Source organism: Ursus maritimus, unplaced genomic scaffold (genome assembly GCF_017311325.1).
Source record: "Ursus maritimus isolate PB19 unplaced genomic scaffold, ASM1731132v1 scaffold_33, whole genome shotgun sequence".
NCBI lineage: Eukaryota > Metazoa > Chordata > Mammalia > Carnivora > Ursidae > Ursus > Ursus maritimus.
In genome coordinates this window covers 24,378,618-24,399,322 of record NW_024425897.1, presented here as the reverse complement: position 1 = coordinate 24,399,322, position 20,705 = coordinate 24,378,618, and the positions used below count along the sequence as shown (strand labels likewise).

Here is a 20,705-nt window from a genome sequence, read left to right as displayed (position 1 = left end):
CCGCCTGATTCCAGAAGGAACAAAGATGCAGATATAAAAGAACGAAGCCACAAAAATACCAGATCAAATCTCCGGTGGGTGTTGTCAAGATCTTGGAGCTGGGAAAGCAGAACCCAGAGGCCGTAAAGAGCAGACTGATATATTTGACTAAATAAAAATGCAAGACTTTCTTACAGAAAAAATGCCATAAGCTAAATCAAAAGACTTACGACAAGTTGGGGAAAACATAACACTGGGAGACAGAGGGCTCATCTCCCTGGTATACACAGAGCTCTAAAAGATCATTTTTGGAAAATGGAGAATTCGATAAAAATGAAATCAAGACACAAAAAAACGATTCACAGAAAAAGAAATGAGATACCTACATGTGCGTAAGATATGCTCAACCTCACCATAATTAAAGAAATGCACCCCCAAACACATTATTTACCCCTCAGGGAGAAAAGATCCAAAATATTAAGGACACACAGTGTGGAAGAGAGGAGAGGATATACTCGTGTTCGTTCACGGTGGTTTCCACTTCTCTAGAAGACCATCTGACAAGAGCGGTCAGAATGTGAGATGCACACCCTGGGACCCAGCTCTGCCGCTGCAGGGATTTGCCCATGAAATATACTCATGTGCGCGTCCAAAGACCCAGGCGCCAGAGTGTTGACCCCTAAGTGTCCATCGGGGAAAGGACATGGGTCATCCGTAAAACAGAGTCCCCTTAGAAGAGTAAGGTAGATCTGGGGCGCCGGGGAGGCTCGGATGGTTTGGCATCTCCCTTCAGCTCAGGTCATGATCTCCAGGCCCTGGGATGGAGCCTCACATCGGGCTCCCTGCTTAGTGGGGAGCCTGCTTCTCCCTCTGTCTCTGCCTCTCCCCATGCTGGGTACTCTTTCTCTCTTTCTCAAATGAATAAATAAAATCTTGGGGAAAAAAAAGAGTAAAGTAGATCTAAATGTACTCAGAGAAACAATGGCCAAGATGGACTCCAAGATGGATAAGTCGCATGGTGCATAATACGCTTCAAAGTCTTGAAAATAAAACGAAAAGGAAAAAAAGATACGGGTCTGCCTGTAGAGTCAGAGACCATTTCTAGAACACCCAATCAACTGCTCACAGAAGGTACCATGTGGAGTTAGAGAGGGGTGGGGGTTGGAGATGGTTGGGGGGGGGGTCCAGGCTGAACCTCAAACCAGTGAAGACACCGTTGCCTCTGAACCGCCGCAGGAAGTGGAGCATCCAGTTCCCAAGGGACTTTAGCGTGTCCGGGGCCAGCTTTCTCCAGATACTAGGGATTTGCCCGAGGAAAAGAGACCTGGCTACGTCATCTAACTCGTTGCTCATTCCAACTTCTCCGGCCAAGGCCTGTACGCAGAATTGAGAGCAGTCAGGCAAGACCATCCGAAAACCGGGTGGTGCCTCTAGGCAGCGGTGTACAGGTTGGGTGCGTGCTCACCCTCTGAAGCTCAGCCAGAGACCTGGACATCCGTATGACGAGCTTGTTGAAGCGTTCCAGCTCTTGCAGGAGCACCACCGACGTGGGGGAGAGTCCCACCCCGAGACGCTTCCTGACCTGGTCCAAGTCAAAGATTTTAGGCATCTTGTTTTCTATGTCCTTGGCAACGTGGCCAATGTAATCATCTCGGCTGATACCGCTGCTGGATTCCCCTAAAACCAGAACACTTTTAGGGAAAGCGAGGCATCTGAGCGTTAGGCCTGGGGCAACCTGAGCCTGCTAGTTCTTGGGAAGGCATCAACGATATACAACCCGCAAGAACCAACAGCACTCTGTGCCAGCACCTTCCACCTAACCAAACCAAGTCCATCCTCCACGGTAGAATTCACCTGTCTGAGGCTGCAGCTCCAGCAGGTGGGCCCACATGTCCCGGGCCGCCTGAGTGTAATAGCCAATCTCAGCATTGGAATGAAGACCAAACACTTCGGGTGTGTTGGCCAGCGGGAGGGCCTCAATGGCTTCTATAATCAGAACAGAGAGTACCCCGTCACGCACAGTCGATTTCCGACGGCCCACCACCTCAACATCCCTAGGTATGCAAGACTAATTTCCACTGCTTAAGGGGTGACGTGTTTTTAAATAAAAATTCTATACCACCACATGCTAATCCAGCTGTATGTTTATCATTTATGAAAATGGCTCAGGGAGCTTCCCGGGACCACTCTGCCCTTCCAGGTGGAATCTATTTGTCACCATTTCTGAACGGACTCCATCAGTGCTGAGGCTATAAAGAACGTGCGTGTTTGGCCCCCCCCAAAAAAGTCATGGAGCACGCCCACCAGGCAAGGATCCCCACCAGCAGAGAGGTCAGAAGAGCCATCAAGCCAACCACAGAAAACAGAACAGCTGAAACGTATGGGGGAACTCCCTTAGAAAACACTTCCAACATACATTTTGATGCCTGAGAAATCTCACCAATGAATTTTTCCTTTACATCACCAACGGGGATTTTATAGTCCACTTCCTTATTCTGGAAGAAGTGGAATGGCTGGAAAGTGTCAAAAATGAAGTCTCCCAGGTACTCATCCATGTAGATGGTCAGGATGCGTCGATCAAAGCTGTCGATGGCCCGTCCTCCGTACATGACCTGAGGTACAGGGACCGAGAGCTGGCCAGGAGCCCAGGACCCACCAGGGGACCCGAGACCTGACGTGCCCTTGGCCTGCTGCTGTGCAGCTCAGACCATGTCAGTGGCATGCCTGGTGACCCACTGTGAACAAGAGGGGCCCTCGTGAAGTGCGGGGAGCCCATATGCCATTTGCAAAATCCCCAAAACATAGTGAACAGACCACAAAACCACCAAAGAAACCAGCCACCACTTTGGTCCTTGGAATTGGTGACATCCCTGTGTGAGCCACATGCAGGCCATGGGGGAGGCCTGTATAAAGTAATGGTCTTCAGGGTGGACCTCCATGCCCCCCAGACAGGAGTATGACTGGGCAGGGAACAACCATCCCCTAGAGAACACAGCCCCCACAGTGGGGAATCCAGAGCCTCCAAGGAGATGGAGCCCACTTAGGAGAAAGACACCCGGGTGATGAGCTAACAGAATTCCTCAGAGACCTAGGGCCTTCGGCTGACAGGTGGCAGAAGCAAGAGGGGAGTCACCAAGGGCTCACAGGTCATGCACAGGGCCCCAGGCCACAGCCCACCTCCAGCCCCAGGAGGCAGCCCACGAAGGGTCCCCCAAGACGCTCCTACCTCTCCTATGAGGTACTTGAGGCTGCCCCACGGGATCCTAGGGTCTTGTTGCTGGAAGGCTTTTGTTAGGTACGTGTTCAGAATCTCCATGCAGACCTTCAAAGAGGAGGGACAGGTGTGGTCATACTGTAACCCACAAAGTCACTCACGGATGACCCTCTCCTGAAGGGTGGGCGGGAGCAGCCGGGCGGTCGTGAACTTGGAAAAAGCGGGGGCGGGGACGAGCCGGCTGAGGGGGAGCAGCAGCCACTGCATCTTTACCTGGAAGTCAGACTCGTTGAAGTCATAGTACACATTCCACCCGATCTTCCCGAACTTTCTCCGCTCCTGCACCACTGCGTGGAAGAACGCCAGCACGTAGACCAGGGACTTGAAGGCAGGGTGCGGACACTGCTCCAGCATGTCCTGAGAGATCTTGAAGTACGTCGCCCTCATGTTGAGTTTCAGCCCGTTGGGCGGCTCCGTAACAACCTGTCAGAAGACAAATCGTGACTGAAACCGCAGACCCGTGAGTCCAGCTTTGAGGAAGGTGCAAAATGTCGACATCTCGGCTCTCCCTGCACCTCTGTGTGGCCACCTTTCCCATTCCCCACATAGCAAACGTCTCTTGTGAACGGCCTGGCAAAGAAGTCAAGGACCGACACACTGTTCTGGCTCCTGTTCATCAAATGACCCAAAGAAGGTTCTTTAGCTTCTCTGGACTGTGGAATCTTCAAACGCAAAACAGATGACAGAGGACAAAACGTTCCCAAACACAACTTCTCTGGAGAGTGAGTTAAGCGGGGCATCTAAGCCGCTAGAGCACTGCAGATGTGGGAGGGCCCATCACTAGAGAGAAAAAGGAGGTTTGGTAAATGTGAAATACAGGAAAAAGAACCTAGATCGTGTTTGGGAGACATGCGGAAGTGGTAGAGACAGGCCTGAGAGTCATAACTGCCCCCCCCCAGTCGTCCCCCAATACAGGACAGTGCTCATCTCTGAAGAGAGAGGGAGAGATGGCCGTGGGAAGCGTGGGCGGGAGGGTGCGGCTGGGCCCCAGGCTCATTTCCTAACGCACGCACACGCACGCACATGCGGCAGCACGGTAGTGATCCGAGGCACGGTGCTGGGGAGATGGCTGTTGGAACCAGACCTTCAAGGACTTCTGCAGAATCCCAATGGGGAACCCCTTGGTGGGGTCCGTGGTGAGCCATAGGCGGAAGTCTGGGTGGGGCTTGGCGATCCTCTCCAGGGACTTCTCCAGATCCTTCAGCCACTGCACCAGGAGATGGCAGTTCTGCAGCATCAGCCACTGCCCGCGAGCCACCGCCGTCTCCAGCAGCTGCAGAGCCACCTGCACCGGGACACGAGGGAGGAGTCAGTGTCCCCAAGCCAGGCCGGCCCCGTGCTTTCCCACAGAACCACTCCATGCCCCCAGAAAAGGAACAGCCCACCCCAGCAGGAGCTTCAAGGAAGCCAGTGACCCAGGAGCTCCACAGCCTGCCTTCAAAGAACTGATCTTTCAGAATCCCCTCAGGGCCGCTGGGCCACCAGGCCAGTCCCAGCCTGGAAGACGGGCCAGCACCTTCCACCTGCTGGCCTTGGCCTCAGCCCCAGGAGCTCCGGATTCTCTGGCACAGTCGCACCAGCGCCCTGACTACATCCGCACCCATGCCACAGGGGCAAGGACAGTGCTGATCTGAAACAGGGATGTCACCAAGACTGAAGGGGAGGACGACTATGTGTGAGCACACGTTGGGAACAACAGGGCCCGGCAGTCACGCAAGGTCAGCAGCGACAGCATGCCTGCTCTAGGACCATACAGCTGTCGTGCCTCATCCAGGCCCCCGAGTGCTGCTGCCCAGAGGACCGGACGTGCTCCCAGCTCACGCGCGGAGCAGCACCCTTGAAACCAGTTACCAACCCACTGTCAACGGAGGCCAGGGACTTCACCTAAATTTGGAGTTCGTTCCTTCCAACAACCAATTACCTTTTCTTGGCCTTGACCCATGGCGAGGAATTTGAGGCGGTTTCCTCCAAAACCACTACGCTCGGCTAATTTCATAAGGTCGCTGGCAGGGTCAGAGCCGGGACTGAGGATGAACACAATGGGCGAGTTTGGAGTGCTCTGCTCAAAGATGGCCTCGAAGCTGATCATCGGGGGCTGCACGTACCTAGTGAAGGAAACGGAGAGGGGACTCTCGTGGAGGACAGCCACAGTGCACTCGCCTCATCCCATCCGGAACCTTCTGGCTGTTCCTCTGGTATAACGCTGCACAGGTTAGAGTCCAGTGTCTACATACACGTCACACACGGGAAGGTGAACTCCTAGGTGACACGGGCCCCACTGCATCCCCCTAGTGCACCGCAGCACATCTGTGGGGGGCGTCTCCCGACAGGGGCCCTTCCAGGCGGATGTCCCCATTACACACAACCCAGAGGCTCCACGCCGACAACTCCACAGGTATGTCCCGAATGGCCCACTTCTCAAGATTTTTTGAAAATTAGTTATAATACATCAGGCTTGGGTGGTTTCACAGAGAAATCCAAATTTGTAGCTTCTTTCAGGGAGTCAGGGGATCCAGCCCTCGGGGTCCGCCTGCCAGAGGCTTGACCTCTCCCATGGGCCACCGTCCCGTCCCCCCACCCAGCCCCGCTCACTCATTGCCATCTGAGCTTGAGTTTGCAAGCCCAAGTCATCTGCCCGGCTTCAGTTCCAGGGCCGCGCTGTCCAACACGGAAGCCATTCGGCGCCCGCGGCCCCTGAGCACTGCAAGTGTGGCCAGTCCAAACTGAGATGTGGGGTAAAGGTAAATTCACACAGGACTTTGAAGACTTAACACCAAAAATAAATAAATAAGTAAATAAATATCTCAGTAATGTTTGTACTGCTGACATATTGAAATGATATTTTAATGTGCTGAGTTAAATAAAGCGTTATTAAAACTTCATCCGTTTCTTCCTGAATATGGCTACTAGAACACTTCACACATGTAGCTCCCACCGTACCTCTCCTGAAGAGCACGGAACTAGAGTGACTAACACTGGGCGGAGACAGGGAGGTGGCGGCTCTCTGGGAAGCTGGGCAGCCGCCGCTGTCTGCCAGTCCGCAGTGCGGAGGGGACAAGCCCACAGAAGGGCCAAACTCAACAACACACTTACTTCTCTCCCATTGTTTCAGTCACGTAGTCGGTCACCGCCCGATACACCCGATCCACACGGAAACAGCGCAAAATAAGCAACTTCTGGAAAGGGGTGATGTTGTTATCGTAACCCAAGGGGAATGGAAACTGCTCGAGTGAGTCCAGGTCATACCACTGGGAAAAGCAAAGAACATTCATGGTGGCATCAACTCAGAAACGAGATAAGCCCCCATTTTTATATGAAGTTCCCAAAACTCATTGTAAGGGAATGAAACCTATACAAGTATGAACCTCAAGGTCACTTATTTTTTTTAAAGATTTTATTTATTTATTTGACAGAGATAGACACAGCCAGCAAGAGACGGAACACAATCAGGGGGAGTGGGAGAGGAAGAAGCAGGCTCATACCGGAGGAGCCTGATGTGGGGCTCGATCCCATAACGCCGGGATCATGCCCTGAGCCGAAGGCAGATGCTTAACGACTGTGCCGCCCAGGCGCCCCTTCGAGGTCACTTCTAGTCAGAATCATCATTTTCTACCTCCTCCCCTGCCCCCAAAACTATGAACATCAGGAAGGGAAGGACTGAATCTTTTTCACTGTTGAGTCCCCAGTGCCCATCAAGGGACATGGTCCCTGGCAGGTGCCCGTTTCTCAGATGGATGGATAGAGGGACAGATGGGTGGACAGATGGACAGACAGATGGACATTTCTCCCACAACACTAGCTGAACTAGATAAAGGAGATTCCATCAAGGATATTGGGGGGCGCTGAGTCTATTCTGAATGGGTCACTCGGGAGTATCTTCTCACTCACAAGAAGTAAGGCTACGGTTGAAATCTCAAGACCACCGACATGGGGGGAAGGGAAGGTGGAGAGAGAGAACATGGTCTCACCTCCTGCCAGACCGCCACGTGTTTCTCCACATCATCGGGAAGATTCCCAAAGTTGTCTGAGAACATTTCTGATAAAAGCATGATATCTTCCCATCCCTGGTCAGACAACCAAGCACAAGGCTTTTTTCGTTGGCTCTTCTCCAGGGAAATGTTTCCTAATCACGACAGAGGATGGGAAGTAAACAGCCGGCAGCAAAGCGTCGGGAGGAGCGAGCAGCTCGGGACTCCGACTTCTACTCCGGGAAGAGACCCACATCTCCAAAGGGGATGGACAGAGAAGGACCGTATAGCCTTGCCTTGTCACTGCCTGGGATCCCACCCAGGCAGCTCGGCGTGGCTTCTAGCCTCGGGACAGCCTGTGCGCAGAGACCCGCTGCTCTGGGCCAGCCCAGAACCATTTCTGAGGCTGCAGCTGTCAACTGAAATATTTAGTAAAGCAGTGCTGTTGGGGGGCCCCTGGGGGACTCAGTCAGTTAAGCATCTGCCTTTGGCTCAGGTCATGATATCAGGGTCCTGGGGTCGAGTCCCACATCGGGCTCCCTGCTCAGCGGGGAATCTGCTTCTTCCTCTGCCGCTCCCCCTGGTTGTGCTCACTCTCTTTCTTTCTCTCAAATAATTTTTTTTTAAAAAGCAGTGTTGTTGGAAGCCAAGTTCCAAGGAGAAGTTTGATAATACTATGGTTTGTTTTAATGAGCCTACATACATGTGCGGTGGGGGGTCCGAGGAGTGGGGAAGAACGAAAGGACGCACATTCGTCACCTTTTAAGAAGAAATCTAATTCTTCCTGGGAGACTCTGCCTTCTGCTTGTTCTATCTTGATCGTCATATTGAAAGAAAAGAGTAACTTGTGTCTCTCAAACAATCCTGGAGGGAAACATCAGACGGGCACTGATGACGTAAAGTGGAGTTTTCTATGCACGACAAGCTTAAACGTAAGAGAAACGGACTGAAAGGCCTGACAGCGCGGTGGCGCCCGGCACGCCCCCAGCACCCCCCACCCCACCGCGCACTGGATGTCCGCGGCGTCTGAGCACACGCAGCACGGGCTCGGTCTGCGCGTGGGGCCCGCGAGCCGGGCTGCGTCCCGCTCACTCGTGCTGAAGGCGGCTGCGGGTCCGCACAATAGGAGTCCGCAGCCACCTTCTCCGTGGAACGTGGGTCGTTTGCCTAACTCTAAGTGCGAGCTCTCGTCTGCTGTCATCCAGGAGAGGCGTTCGCAAGCTCCCTGTCAAAGGCTAGATAGGAAGTATTTTCCATGTTACAGGCCGGTCTCGGTAATAACCACTCATCCGCCCCGGCTGCAGGGAAGCAGCCACAGATGACGGACAGCCGGACGGCCCGGCCGGGTTCCAACGGCACGCTATTGACACAAGCAGGCAGGGGGCCAGACCTGGCCTGCTGGTCACAGTCTGCCGACCTCCGCTGCAGAGCTAGCACATTCCACCACACGCTCGTTAGTGATAGGGGGAGGCTGAACGCTAAAGTTCTTCTTTAAAAAAACAAAAACAAAAAACAGAAGAAATGTGTTCTTGGGGGAGAAACTGCGTAAGTCAACATCTGTGACTTGAATTCTACCTTCTGCGTGCTGCAAGGGTTGGCTACTGAAGCGAGCCCTGTAGGGACAACGGTCCTCAACCTTTTTCCTGCCCAACTGGAATGGGCTGAATTGTGTCCCCCAAATCCATATGTTGAAGCTCTGACTCCCAGCGCCTCCGAATGTGACCACATCGGGAGTGGGAGCCTTTAAAGAGGGAGCAAAGGTAAACCGAGGCCATTAGGGTGGGCCCTGATCCCATCTGCCTCATGTCCTCAACAGAAGAGATCTGGACACACAGAAAGACGCCAGAGGGGCGCGCCCACAGAGCAGGGGGTGCTCACCCGTGCAACCATAGTTATAGATGTTGAAGGTCAGCGTGTCCATAATGTTCCGCAGTCGCTTCATGAGGATGGAATCAGGCAGGGACTTCTTAAGAGACAAGCCAAAGACCTCCAGGAAGGCGATGAGGGAATACTGGTACATGGCGTTGACCAGGGCCATCTCAGACAGCACGAAGAACAGGATGGCCCCCCTCCTGGCGGCCGGCCTATAGCCATCCCGCAGCCTGTCAATGTCCAAGGCTGTCTTCTCCGCCAGCTTGAGTTTCTCCGATACCTAAAGAAAAGGTGCACGTCACTGTGGAAACAGGGAGACTGACACTGTCACCAGGATGACTTAGGAAATGAGCAAGAAAGTAAGGAATGCGGGGCGCCTGGGTGGCACAGTCGTTAAGCGTCTGCCTTTGGCTCAGGGTGTGATCCCGGAGTTCTGGGATCGAGCCCCACGTCAGGTTTCTCCGCTGGGAGCCTGCTTCTTCCTCTCCCACTCCCCCTGCTTGTGTTCCCTCTCTCGCTGGCTGTCTCTATCTCTGTCGAATGAATAAATAAATAAATAAATAAATAAATAAATAAATAAATAAAATCTTAAAAAAAAAAAAAAAGAAAGTAAGGAATGCAGAAAGCGGGAGTGGGACGGAGCAGCAAAGAAATCCGTGCAACACTCGGGGGTTTGCCGAGCACCCACCCTCTTGCCAGATGTAGTCAATGTTTGTTGGCCGGACTGCCCAGCACCTGTGCCCCTTCTAATAACAGTCCCTGACTTTAACTTGGAGACTCCAACTTCCCCCTTCATCCCAGATGTGGGGTCCACCCCAGGCCCAGCCAGTCTGCACACAGCATCCCCAGACGTGGGATCAGCTTGTGGTGGGCATGTGACTGAAATGACTCTCGGGACCTTCAAGATAGGGACAGGTAACAATTCTCACTCTTCCCTTTGGACCAAAACCTGCGGGGACACGAGGCCATACCCACACGGTGACCATGAGGGCACCTTGGCACATGGGGAGGCAGAGAATGAAGCCAACCCAACCAAAGGCCCAGCCCAGAAACAGAGAGAAACAGAATCCTAATGATATGTTTAGAGTCCTGGATCCAACCCTGCCTGAAGCCATCCCTGGACTTTTTGTACTCTAAGCTAATAATTTCCCTTTTGACTTAACCCAGCTCTACTTGGGTTTTCTATCATTTTTTTTTTTGACAGAGAGAGACAGCCAGCGAGAGAGGGAACACAAGCAGAGGGAGTGGGAGAGGAAGAAGCAGGCTCCCAGTGGAGGAGCCCGATGTGGGACTCGATCCCGGAACGCTGGGATCATGCCCTGAGCCGCAGGCAGACGCCTAACGACTACGCTACCCAGGCGCCCCAATCATTCTTGACTCAAAGAGGCTGACCTGATGTACAAGGGTCCCTGGGAACACCTCTAGGGCCTCTAGGGCTCCCCTCCCCATAGTACACCCTCATAGAGCATCTCATCAGACAAACCCCCAGGTGACTAAGAGCTCAAATCTGATGTCAGCACAGATGGCTGTCCCCACCCCCCCACCCTACCCCAATGCCTCAGCTTCTAAGATGTGGGAATGAGGCCCTGAGATCAGAGTCCAATTTTCTCCTTGAGCAGATGAGGGGGCTCCAAAGGGGCGTCCAGGAGCCACCCCACCCCCTCCCAACGCAATGCACTTTCTGTGCAGCTGATACCTCCGTGGCCTTGGATTTGGTCTCCTCCAGGGTCTGCACCAGCTCCACGTTGTCCAGCATGTTCCCCGTGGAGGTCGCCAGTTCCCGAAGGAGGGAGTCTTCCAGATCCTTCAGTAGGTTCTTGTTCTCACTCGTCTCCTGGATGAGGTGCTCGCGCTGCTCTTCCAGCTCTCGCCTCTCGTAGGCCACCAGGACGCTCAGCAGCTGGTCCTCAAGACCTTTCAGTGTGACTGGGGGAGCAAGAGGAGGCCGTCACCGCAGGGCACCCCACGTCTCCTCGCTGCCGCGCACTTGTGTGGGGGGCGGGCAAGCTGAGGGTGCATCTGAGCCGGCATTTCGGGAACTCGAGGACTCGGTCCCGCCACCACTCTAGAGCCAAAGGCCAAAACCGTCAGAACGACACGGAGATGCTCCCCCACAGAGTGGTGGGCGACAAGAGTGCAGGGGCTCCCACAGATCGGGGAGCCCGAAAGCACACCCAACCTGCTTAACCTATTGAGGCGGGTAGGAGAAGCCTAGAAAATGTGAGAAATGGCACTCGGCTCCGAACAAGATTCAGTTGGAAGGAAGGGGGAGAATCCAAAATCATGCCATTCAAATGCACACGCACAGAGTAACTTCCTGCCCCAGCAGAACGGGGTCTCACCCCACTCCAAGGGTGGGTAGCCCAGCCCTATGGTCCAGACTCCGCACACCCCAAGACACGCATCTCCATGCCTCCCAAGGGGGCGCCCAAACCTTCATCATGAAGAACTGACCAATGAACCCGTGACCCTGAGAGCAGGACCTGGGGTCAGAGAACGAACGGCACCCCGTGAAAGCCGTGACTGCCCGTGGTCTCCGTGGTAACCGCCCCGATTTGCCACCGAGCTTATGTGCACCCTCACCCGTGTAGTTGATGACCATGGCCTTCCCAAACACAGACGGGGTGTATCTGGGGTTGGCCAGCTTGGTGTTCAGGTACAGTCTGAAATTTGAGTCGTAATCCACTTCCTTGTCTCCCAGTATGATGAACTGCCGTCCTTGGACGACTTTGATGTTTTTCTCTAAGACGTTATCAATCACAGGATCGATGTACTCATCCACGTCATGGAACAGGAAAGGAGTCCCATACTTGATGGACATCTCCAGCTGCTTCAGGAAGTCGGGGTCATTAAAGGAAGCCACCTGGAAGACAGGGGTGCGGTGCCCTCGGCAAACATCCAGGGAGAGCGCCTCCGGAGCGGGGAGTGGGCACCCTGGAGCCTTGGAGGCAGCCAGAGGGGAGAAAGAATTGGGGGGGAGGGAAGCAAAGCGGGAGACCCGTAGAAGCCAGAAACCCATTAAGTTCAGGCTCTGAGCAGCCTGAAGGAATCATGACAGAGTCTCATTATGACTCGCGGGGGGGCCACCTGAAGACCCCGGCAGGCTGGCAGTAGGGGGGACGTCGAGGACCACCTCGGCATTAATATTTGTCTCACTGTAGCTCTATGTATATTTTAGAGGCAGACCCTCCCCCAACAGCATGTACATACTCGGGAGCAAGGACCAGAAAAAAACTAAGGAAAAAGTAAAACTGAGAATCATGAGTTTGTGAACTAGTTCAGCAAAAAGTGATTGGGCCCCAGCAATTTCACCCAGGAAAATTGAACATGTACGCCCACCAAAAAGCCCAAAAAACAAAAAACAAAAAAACGTGCACACAAATGTTCACAGCAGCATTATTCATAGTAGCCAAAGAGGAGAAATCATCCAAATGTCTATCAATGGATAAACGGATGGTAAAATGTGGTCCATCCCACAATGGACTGTGACTCAGCCACAGAGAGGAAGGAAGCGCGACATCTGCTACAGCCTGGACGAGCCTTGCAAACATGGTGCTCAGTGAGAGAAGCCAGACACAAAGGCCACAGAGTGCATGACTCCATTTACGTGAAACGTCCAGAGGAGGCAAATCTATAAAATACGTTAGTGGTTGCTAGGAGACGGGGCGGGGGAATGGAAGGATGGTGGGGGAGCAATGGTTAGAGCACACAGCATTGCTTTTTGGGGTGGGAAAACCTGATTCTGGTGATTGTTACACAACTCTGCGCGTAATATAATAAAAACCTTTGAGTTATATGCTTTAAATGGGTGAATTTTATAGTATGTGAATTACATCTCAACCAAAAGACACTGAGATATCTTCCCCCCCCCCATTCCAAAAGAAAAAAATGAGCATCTCAGGCCAGCAAGCACTGTACAGGCAGGGGGACACAAAGATAAGGAAAGCACAATGTCCAGCTTCAAGCCGCTCATAGCTGAGAGGCAACACATGGGTCAGAAAGCAAAGCCCAAGGCAGGGCATGCTGCCCTCGAGGACTCAATAGGGTGGGTGTGCAAGGAAGGGGAGGGCTCCGCTGGGGGCTCAGGACATTTTAGCTTGGCATGGCCAGGGGCCCAGGGCTGCCAGGTAGAGACGTCGGGACAGGCAGGCTGTGCCCTGAGAGCAGGCAATGAGGGCAGAAGACACCCAGGGAGGAGCTGGCCATACCCGCAGGTTATTTTTCTCCTCTTTTCTCTTTATCCAGTTGAGGGCCTGCTGCTGGGGGTCGATGCAGAGGGGGAAGCGGCTGGCCCGGGTGGTAAGGATGCCGTTCTGAACCGAGAGCTCATCGGGGGGCAGCCCCTGGGATCCCCACCTGGAAAGGACAGTGACAGGGAAATCTATTTTCCTTGTCGACTTGTAACCGAGTGCCAAGGGTGATAAGATTGACCTTCCAGAACAATCTACCAACCCCCAGGCTGCTCAACGCTCCTCAGGGTCGGGGAAGCTGGATTTGCAGCTCACCCTGACATTTCTGTGCAGTCAGTCGGCTGCCCCCACCTCTCCCCTGCCAGGGTGACACCCACTCACCACCATCACCCCCGGCCCCCCACAAAGCACCCTCGTCCTCCGGGCTCAGGGTCGCACACACCTGCTGATCTCAACATCATCTGTGAGCAGGTTTTCTAACCGGAAAGGCTGGCTCAGGGGAATCTCCCGCTCCAGGATATCATTCTGCCAAACTTGGTTGACCATCTGGTCACGGAACTCCCACGTGAACGCACCCTCGTAGCTCAGGAAAGCTGCGCAAAGCAGGCAGTCCCCCAGCAGCTTCACCCGCCGGTGCATCAGCTCATCCAGGTCGTTCAGCCACCTGGCATAGGAGACGGGGACTGCGGTAAGCCGTTATCTTCCAGCACCATCAGAAGGAACATTCTAGAAGAACCGCCTTGAGACACTGCTAACTGGGCTAGCCAGAAGGAAACGTCATTGGAGATAGTCCTTTCTTTTAGAAACAAAGGTTGCCAGGTCATTTTGCAACTTCCTACCCTGGCGTGCCCAGTGTTTTGGAAGACCTTGTTCAATTGCAGGGATCAGCAGAACCCAGCATCTAAAGGGCTACGAAAATGTTTGCAGGACGCATCTAGCCTCGAAGCTATTTATTAAGTAGTAATCACATCGTTTCTGAATGCTTTAATCAGCAACTTGGAGACACGCCCAGGAGAACTCACGAGCTCTGGTCCTGCTTGGTGACAGACTTCTACCCAAGATAAAAGGGAGGAGATGTTTCATTTGGCCCCTTCTGCTAAATGGCCAAAGTCTTCTAGGTTTTAGAAATACTAAAAATGGTTTGTTTCCCACAAGCAAACAGTATTTTCTAGTGTTTTCCATATCACTTCTATAGGTGCCAGATTAGAAACTACTCTCATATCCAGCAGACCAGCTATGACCAAACAGCCTTGCCCCAGATGTCAGACTGCCCTACCTGCTTAAAACTGAAGCTCAGGACTGAGCCAGATGCAAGAGCCCTTAGAAGACATTTGTCCAGCAACGGAGGTGGACTCCTGCTCCAGACCCACCCAGGATGCACTCGGGGTTAAAGGTCACTAAGAAGTAAACATTTCCGGAACAGACAGCACCTTGCCAGAGGCCACTGGTGCCTCCCTGTCTCCACAGCGGCACTGCCTCCTCAGCCCTTAACAATTATTCAATAAACCGCAGAATGTGTAAAATGGCCTCAGCCACCCTAAACATGATAATAGCAAAATCAGAACTTTCCCACGCGGCTTCCAGATAAAAACGCTGCGTGGCAGAAAGACTACATGGTAAGAAATTCGGTTGCTGATGTTCGCCGACAGACCACAGAGTCTCACTCGGGGCTCTTATCGGAGGGGTTCCTCAGCCGCTGACCTGATGTTCTCAGACCCCAGCCCTGAGATGAGCTTGTCCGCAGCGATCAGCCGCCTCTCCATGATTTCGGCTTCTCCCTGCAGCATTTGCTTTTCCAGAATGGCTGCCTCGTATTTGGCCCCCAGGGCCTCCAGTTCCCTCTGGATCGCTGCCAACTCGTTCTGGATCCTTTCTAGCTCGCGTTTAGTGAGGTAAAAGTTCCGCTCCAGCCTGGCCACCTAAGCGAAGACAAGTCACGGAACGGTGGGGAGAGGGACAGTAGCAGGGCAGGGATGAAAGGGTCTCTCACCTGGGGGCTTAGGACCACACCGCATTCCTAATGCAGCCACCGTATGCCCTGCTGAGATACGTGACTCCTTTTCTCAATCACCTCTTCAACTGTTTACTGCAAAAGCTCTAATTCCATTGGAAAAAAGATGTCCTATATCCAAGTTAGCCGATGGCTTAATTTCCATGTGTACTGAGGTCACAGTAAAAGGACACTGTGGTTCTAAGTCAAAAACCCAAAAGAATGCATCAAAAACAATACTGGTCTTCCACCCGGTCCTAAGTTTTCTGAGTAACAAAATTCTGAGTGACAAAGCAGTGTCAGAGTGGGTTTCAAATGATCAAATCAGCCTTATAACTCTCTTTGTATTGTGTGTCCTACAGGTTACTTTGACCCAGTGGTTCTCAGCTGGGCCGATATTGCCCCCCACCCCGCCCCCGCCACAGGACAGACGGCAAGGTCTGGAGACATTTTTAGTTGTTCAATCTTGGGGGTAGGGACAGTCGCATCCAGTGCGATGTTATTACACATCCTACCGTGCATGGGACAGCACCCCGCCCCCCAGAAGATGGTCCAGCCCCAAATGTCGGTAGTGCCGAGGCAGAGAATCCTGCTTGACTTATAGAGGATGAATTTTACCCATTTATCCTACTCTTTCCACACAAAATTTGAAAATCTTCCAGACTTCGGTTCTGTCAGTTCATTCACACTGTCTGGATGAGAGTAATACAGTTCAGGGTTATCATGTATTAGCGGGGGTGGAGGGGGAAATGTTTATGTGACATAAAATCGGAACCTTGCCAGCATTTGTCCAGCACAGCCGTGGACGTATTAATTCCGATTCCAGATTGTTCCCTTGGCAGCACTGCTTAGGTCTTACAGATAGACAATACCTTTTCTCTTTTGGGCTTGATTTCTTTAAAAACGTCACAGTAGCCCATCACAGCTTCAACAAACTTCAGCATCCCCAAGCCTGCTTTGCTCACAGCCTCCATTTCTTCAGTTGTGGTATTGAGAGTCTTCAAGAGGCCTACCGGTCAAAGATGCAATGATTTCCATGAGTGACAAGCCTCATCTTGGGGAAATAAAATGGGAAATAAATTGCCGATGGACAAGTGTCACTAAATGAGTTTTGTGTAGATGGTGCTTAAGGTGTGAGTGAGGGGCACAGGTTACTGCCACCCAGGACATCCCACGATCCAGGCACCTCCGTGTCCAGGGTGTCCGTGGCGACCCCCAACTGTGCGCTAAAGTGGCTCAGAGCAGGTAGCTAGCTGGAATTCATAGGCCATGATGGGTCACCATCACCTCTACCCACACCCTCACCCCAGGAGTAATTTCAAACAGGTAGAAACCCATCCAGTCAATATTCAGGTAAAGAGAGGTCCTTGCGTTTTTGCGGTTGTTGTTATCCTTTGTGTTTCATTTAGTTTTGTTTCTGAGTGGCTGAGAAAGAGCATTTGATAGTAACATTCTGAACAAACCATGAAGATAAACAGTGACACTATGAACTTGAATGGCCTTTTGCAAAGACTAAAACTTCATTCCCACTGGCTAAGCTTCTAGGCAGGTCTGGCATCAGGCTCAAAGAGAATGAGGGCCTTCTATAACTAAAGAAGGGGAGACTGGCTGTGGGTGGTGCCATCCCCTCCTTGCCCATCTCCCAGGGACCTACAGAAGACTTTATACTGGCAAAAGGTACAAGGAGAGAAGTCAAGGTTAGACCGCTTCTTGCACCACCATGTCTGATGGACAAGATGGACAGAAGACAAGGCCAGGCTGGGTTCCATAAGAAGGTCCTATTTCCTAAGGGGAAACACCAGAGTGATCCCTGTCGAATGTACAGAGGGCATTGGCTGCTACTGTCCATCGAGCACCCAGCTTTTCTGTTTCACACAACAGTGCTTCTATCTTCCTCTGGAACGATCATTCAGCCTATTCCATCCAAAGGGATGCAACAACAGCTGACCACAGCAGTAGGGTCGGCCTATGACAGGCCCCCTCTGTGCTTTCCATCCCTGCTCCCAAAGCCTGAGCTGCCAAACTGAGATCAACCCTCGCTACTCCTGCGTCTGTCCATACGCACCTCTGATATTTTTCACCTGGCTCTGGGTGATGGAATCAAAATCAATCTCCATCAGAGACCTCAGGAAATTCGGGTCAGACATCATGCCCTTGGCGGATTTCCAGTTGAGTTCTTTGTACCCTTTCATGATGAGGATGCACTCACACACAGTCTGCACCTGTTTGGGGGGCTTAGCAAAGGACCTGGTGAGAAACAAAAACGTGTGTGAATCAGATCCAGGATGTGGCCAGGATCTGGCCTAAATGCGAGTTTAGAAAAAATTCCAGAAAGTTCCAGACAAAATGGCTCAACCCAGAGTCATTTCTTAGAGGTGACACGGCATGGAGGCGAAGGAACCCATATCCCCACGTGGACTTGGGCTCCTCGGGTGGGCTTCTCCCAGGGCAGGAACTGGTCTCAGCCATCAGGTGCCAGACAGGGCTCCTGGAACCCGACTGGCATCAGGATCACGGGGCGGACATCCTTAAAATGCACACCCAGGCCACCCAAGCATGAGTCAGGAGGTCAGGGTGGAGAGCGAGAATGTGTTTCTAATTACACCTTGGGGCGGCTGCTCAGACTCTGCCGTGTAGCCACTGGCGTTACTGCCCCCCCCCCCCATCGTCCTATTTTCCAATCACTAGATGAAGAGACAGGGCTCAGAGTGGCTGGATGGCCTGCCTGTGTTCACACAGCCTGTGGGGTCAGGGGTCCCCTCACCCTGGGCTCCTTTCAGGCTATGTCGCCCTTAACTGTTTCCTTTGTCTTTGAGGAGACTAGACTGTCACTCTGCCGCTCCAAACACTCGGATGTCCAGTGCCCTCACCCCTCCAGGGCGCTGAGAGCCCAGGGCACGGGAGACAGCACAGCAGCGCAGCTACACGCACGAGAAGGAACGGGTGGCACGTCAGCTGTACTGGGGGGGGCGGGGGCGCTCGGCTGCCTGCTGCTGCACCAAGTGTCTAAAAGCCACCTGAGTCCTGCGACACCAGAACCATGAAGAGAGACAGAAGCACCAGGAAAATGATGAAGAGGTGAAAGGGAGGAAGGAAAAGAGAGAAGAGGGGGACACAACAGAGGCCCCTGAAGGGTGTAGGGCAGCCTGGGTGGGGGGGTGAGGCGGGAGCCCAGCCATTCTAGCAGGAGCCCAGAGAGACCCAGAGGCAAGCAGGAGGGCGGGAGCGGGTGGGAGGGGGCGAGAGAGCGACAACCACCAGACCAGCGTGGCAGTATGGACACAATCTCTACTGGGCAAACGCCCCAGCCATCCTGGCCCCAGGACCCCCACCCACTCGCCTGCAGACAAGAGAGGAGAGAAGGAGCCACGCAGTGTAAGGACAAGCCAGGGCAACGACTCCAGCACAAAGACCGATGATTAAAGTAATGGTCCTGAGTCACCGGGGAAAGGTTCAATTACACCAGCGTTAGGTGCTTACAAAAGCCAACGATGCTGTCAACTGCTTTTAAGAGGTTTCCTTCAGGGTTGATGGAGGCCAGGCCCAGGCCACTGATCTTTGTATAATCAGAGGAGGAAAGGATCGGTGAGAGGTTTTCAGATATAAGATAGAAAGAACCGCACCCTCCGTGAAGGGTCCTGAGCCTGTGGGCAAGCTATAAACTATTCGGGGTTCTCAATTTTCCCACCTGTAAAATGGGGAGGCAGAACCAGACCTTCCTACTCCAAAATCCTGTGAGTCTGTGAAAGTGAAACTCTCTGCTATCGGCTTACAAACTAGTACCTGGAACCGTGTTTACACAGGAGGTATCGCTGTCGACACAGGACAACTGAGCCGTTAGCATCCCTGAGGCTGTCAGCCTGGGAAACAGAAACATGTTTGGTTTATTTCCTTTCTCCTATTACAAAAGAAACTCAGGTGCGAGAGAGAGATGATGATGACACGTTACCCTCCCTGGAGGGGAAGAATCATCACAAAGCCCACTCCCTACCTTCCCCCACTCTAACCCGGACACTCCAACTGTCTCTGCTCTTCCCTTGGCCCAAGCTCCTTCCAGCCTGAGGGTTCCCCTCTAGCCTCTATCCTACAGCTGGTGGATCCCTACTCTCCAGTCACATCTCAGTTTAAATATCACTTCCGGGGGGTGGGGGAGGCGCCCGGGTGGCTCAGTCGGGTAAGCCTCCAACTCTTGGTTTTTGCTCGGGTCACGATCTCAGGGTGGGGGGATAGAGCCTCACATCGGGCTCCGCACTCAGTGTGGGTCGGCTTGGGTTTCTCGCTCCCTCTGCCTCTGCCCCTCCCCTGCCTCTCAAATAAATAAACCTTTAAAAAATAAACGTCACTTCCTGGGGAATACTTTCCCCACCCGCCCGCCCCCCAGATTGGTGAGGATCCCCTATTATCCACAGTCATGGCAGCAAAGACCTTCCCATCCTAACTTCTTGCGGGATTCTGCTGCACATGTGGGATTCCTGCATGAATGTCCACGACTTCCCGAGAGTGTCAGCTGAAAGCAGTGAAGGTCTTGCCTGCCTGAAGTGCTGCTCAGCCCCAGTGCCAGCACAGGGCGGGTGGGTGGTAGGCACCCAAAGACCACCAAATGAGTGGAAGGAAGAAAAATCGCAAGCCAGTAACAAAGGGAGCCTCCTTTACTGCAGAGGCCCATCCGCTTCTGATCTTCATGACCCCTAATCTTCCTGCCCTAACATCGGACGATCTCTACCACGGGGCTTGAGCGTTACAGAAAGAAAGTGCTATTTAAAGAATCAAAGGATTATGAAACTTTCAAGGTGTAAGTGCTACACTTAACATCCAAACAACCTAAAGAAAGCCAGATTATAGTCATCTGGAAAAGTCAAACTGGGTCCAAACTTACACTGAACCCCAGGAAAACCCAAAAGACCAAGTATGTAACTCTACAGAATTAAACTGTAAAAGTACGGGAAGAAATCACGGGGAAACTGTTTTCTAGTCGTACAGTTTAAAGGCCATTTAAGTATGACATGATATCCAAAAGCCACAAAATGAAATATTGCTCAAGTCTGCCGTATATAAACAAAAGTCTTATACACAACAAACACACACGCACACACAAACCTCACAAGCCAACTCAAATGGCCAATGAGCCACTGGGGAAAATATGTGCAACTCACATCATGGTTAAAAACTGATCTCCCGGGGAGAGGAGTTAAGATGGCGGAGGAGTAGGAGACACCGTTTTTAGCCAGTCCTCCGAGTCGAGCTAGATAGGTACCAGACCAGCCTAAACAACCACGGAACCAGCCTGAGACGCAGGAAGACGCATCTGGATCTCTACAAATGAACATCTCCAGCGCTGAGTATTGAGGTACGAAGCGGGGAGCCATGAAACCGCGCACAGGTATCGGAAGATAAACGGAAGGGGGAGGGAGCCTCCGCGTTCGGGTGCCGGG

The 20,705-nt window shown here is 52.7% G+C and overlaps 1 protein-coding gene across 2 annotated transcripts in view; it reads right to left on the bottom strand.

The window, feature by feature from the left end:
• DNAH10 (dynein axonemal heavy chain 10) overlaps positions 1–20,705 on the bottom strand; it is a 132,636-nt gene that overhangs the window by 2,461 nt on the left and 109,470 nt on the right. For both annotated transcript variants that reach the window (XM_040620022.1, XM_040620023.1), the window contains 20 exons: positions 17,339–17,520; positions 16,146–16,282; positions 14,985–15,202; positions 13,726–13,947; positions 13,302–13,449; positions 11,677–11,956; positions 10,790–11,019; positions 9,100–9,373; positions 7,981–8,085; positions 7,222–7,376; positions 6,347–6,501; positions 5,175–5,358; positions 4,338–4,538; positions 3,467–3,676; positions 3,206–3,301; positions 2,420–2,591; positions 1,834–1,965; positions 1,445–1,656; positions 1,192–1,353; positions 114–134 (listed from right to left, as the gene is read on the bottom strand). In XM_040620022.1, coding sequence (XP_040475956.1) covers positions 114–134; positions 1,192–1,353; positions 1,445–1,656; positions 1,834–1,965; positions 2,420–2,591; positions 3,206–3,301; positions 3,467–3,676; positions 4,338–4,538; positions 5,175–5,358; positions 6,347–6,501; positions 7,222–7,376; positions 7,981–8,085; positions 9,100–9,373; positions 10,790–11,019; positions 11,677–11,956; positions 13,302–13,449; positions 13,726–13,947; positions 14,985–15,202; positions 16,146–16,282; positions 17,339–17,520 — 3,496 coding nt within the window. The remainder of the gene's footprint in view (positions 1–113; positions 135–1,191; positions 1,354–1,444; positions 1,657–1,833; positions 1,966–2,419; positions 2,592–3,205; positions 3,302–3,466; positions 3,677–4,337; positions 4,539–5,174; positions 5,359–6,346; positions 6,502–7,221; positions 7,377–7,980; positions 8,086–9,099; positions 9,374–10,789; positions 11,020–11,676; positions 11,957–13,301; positions 13,450–13,725; positions 13,948–14,984; positions 15,203–16,145; positions 16,283–17,338; positions 17,521–20,705) is intronic.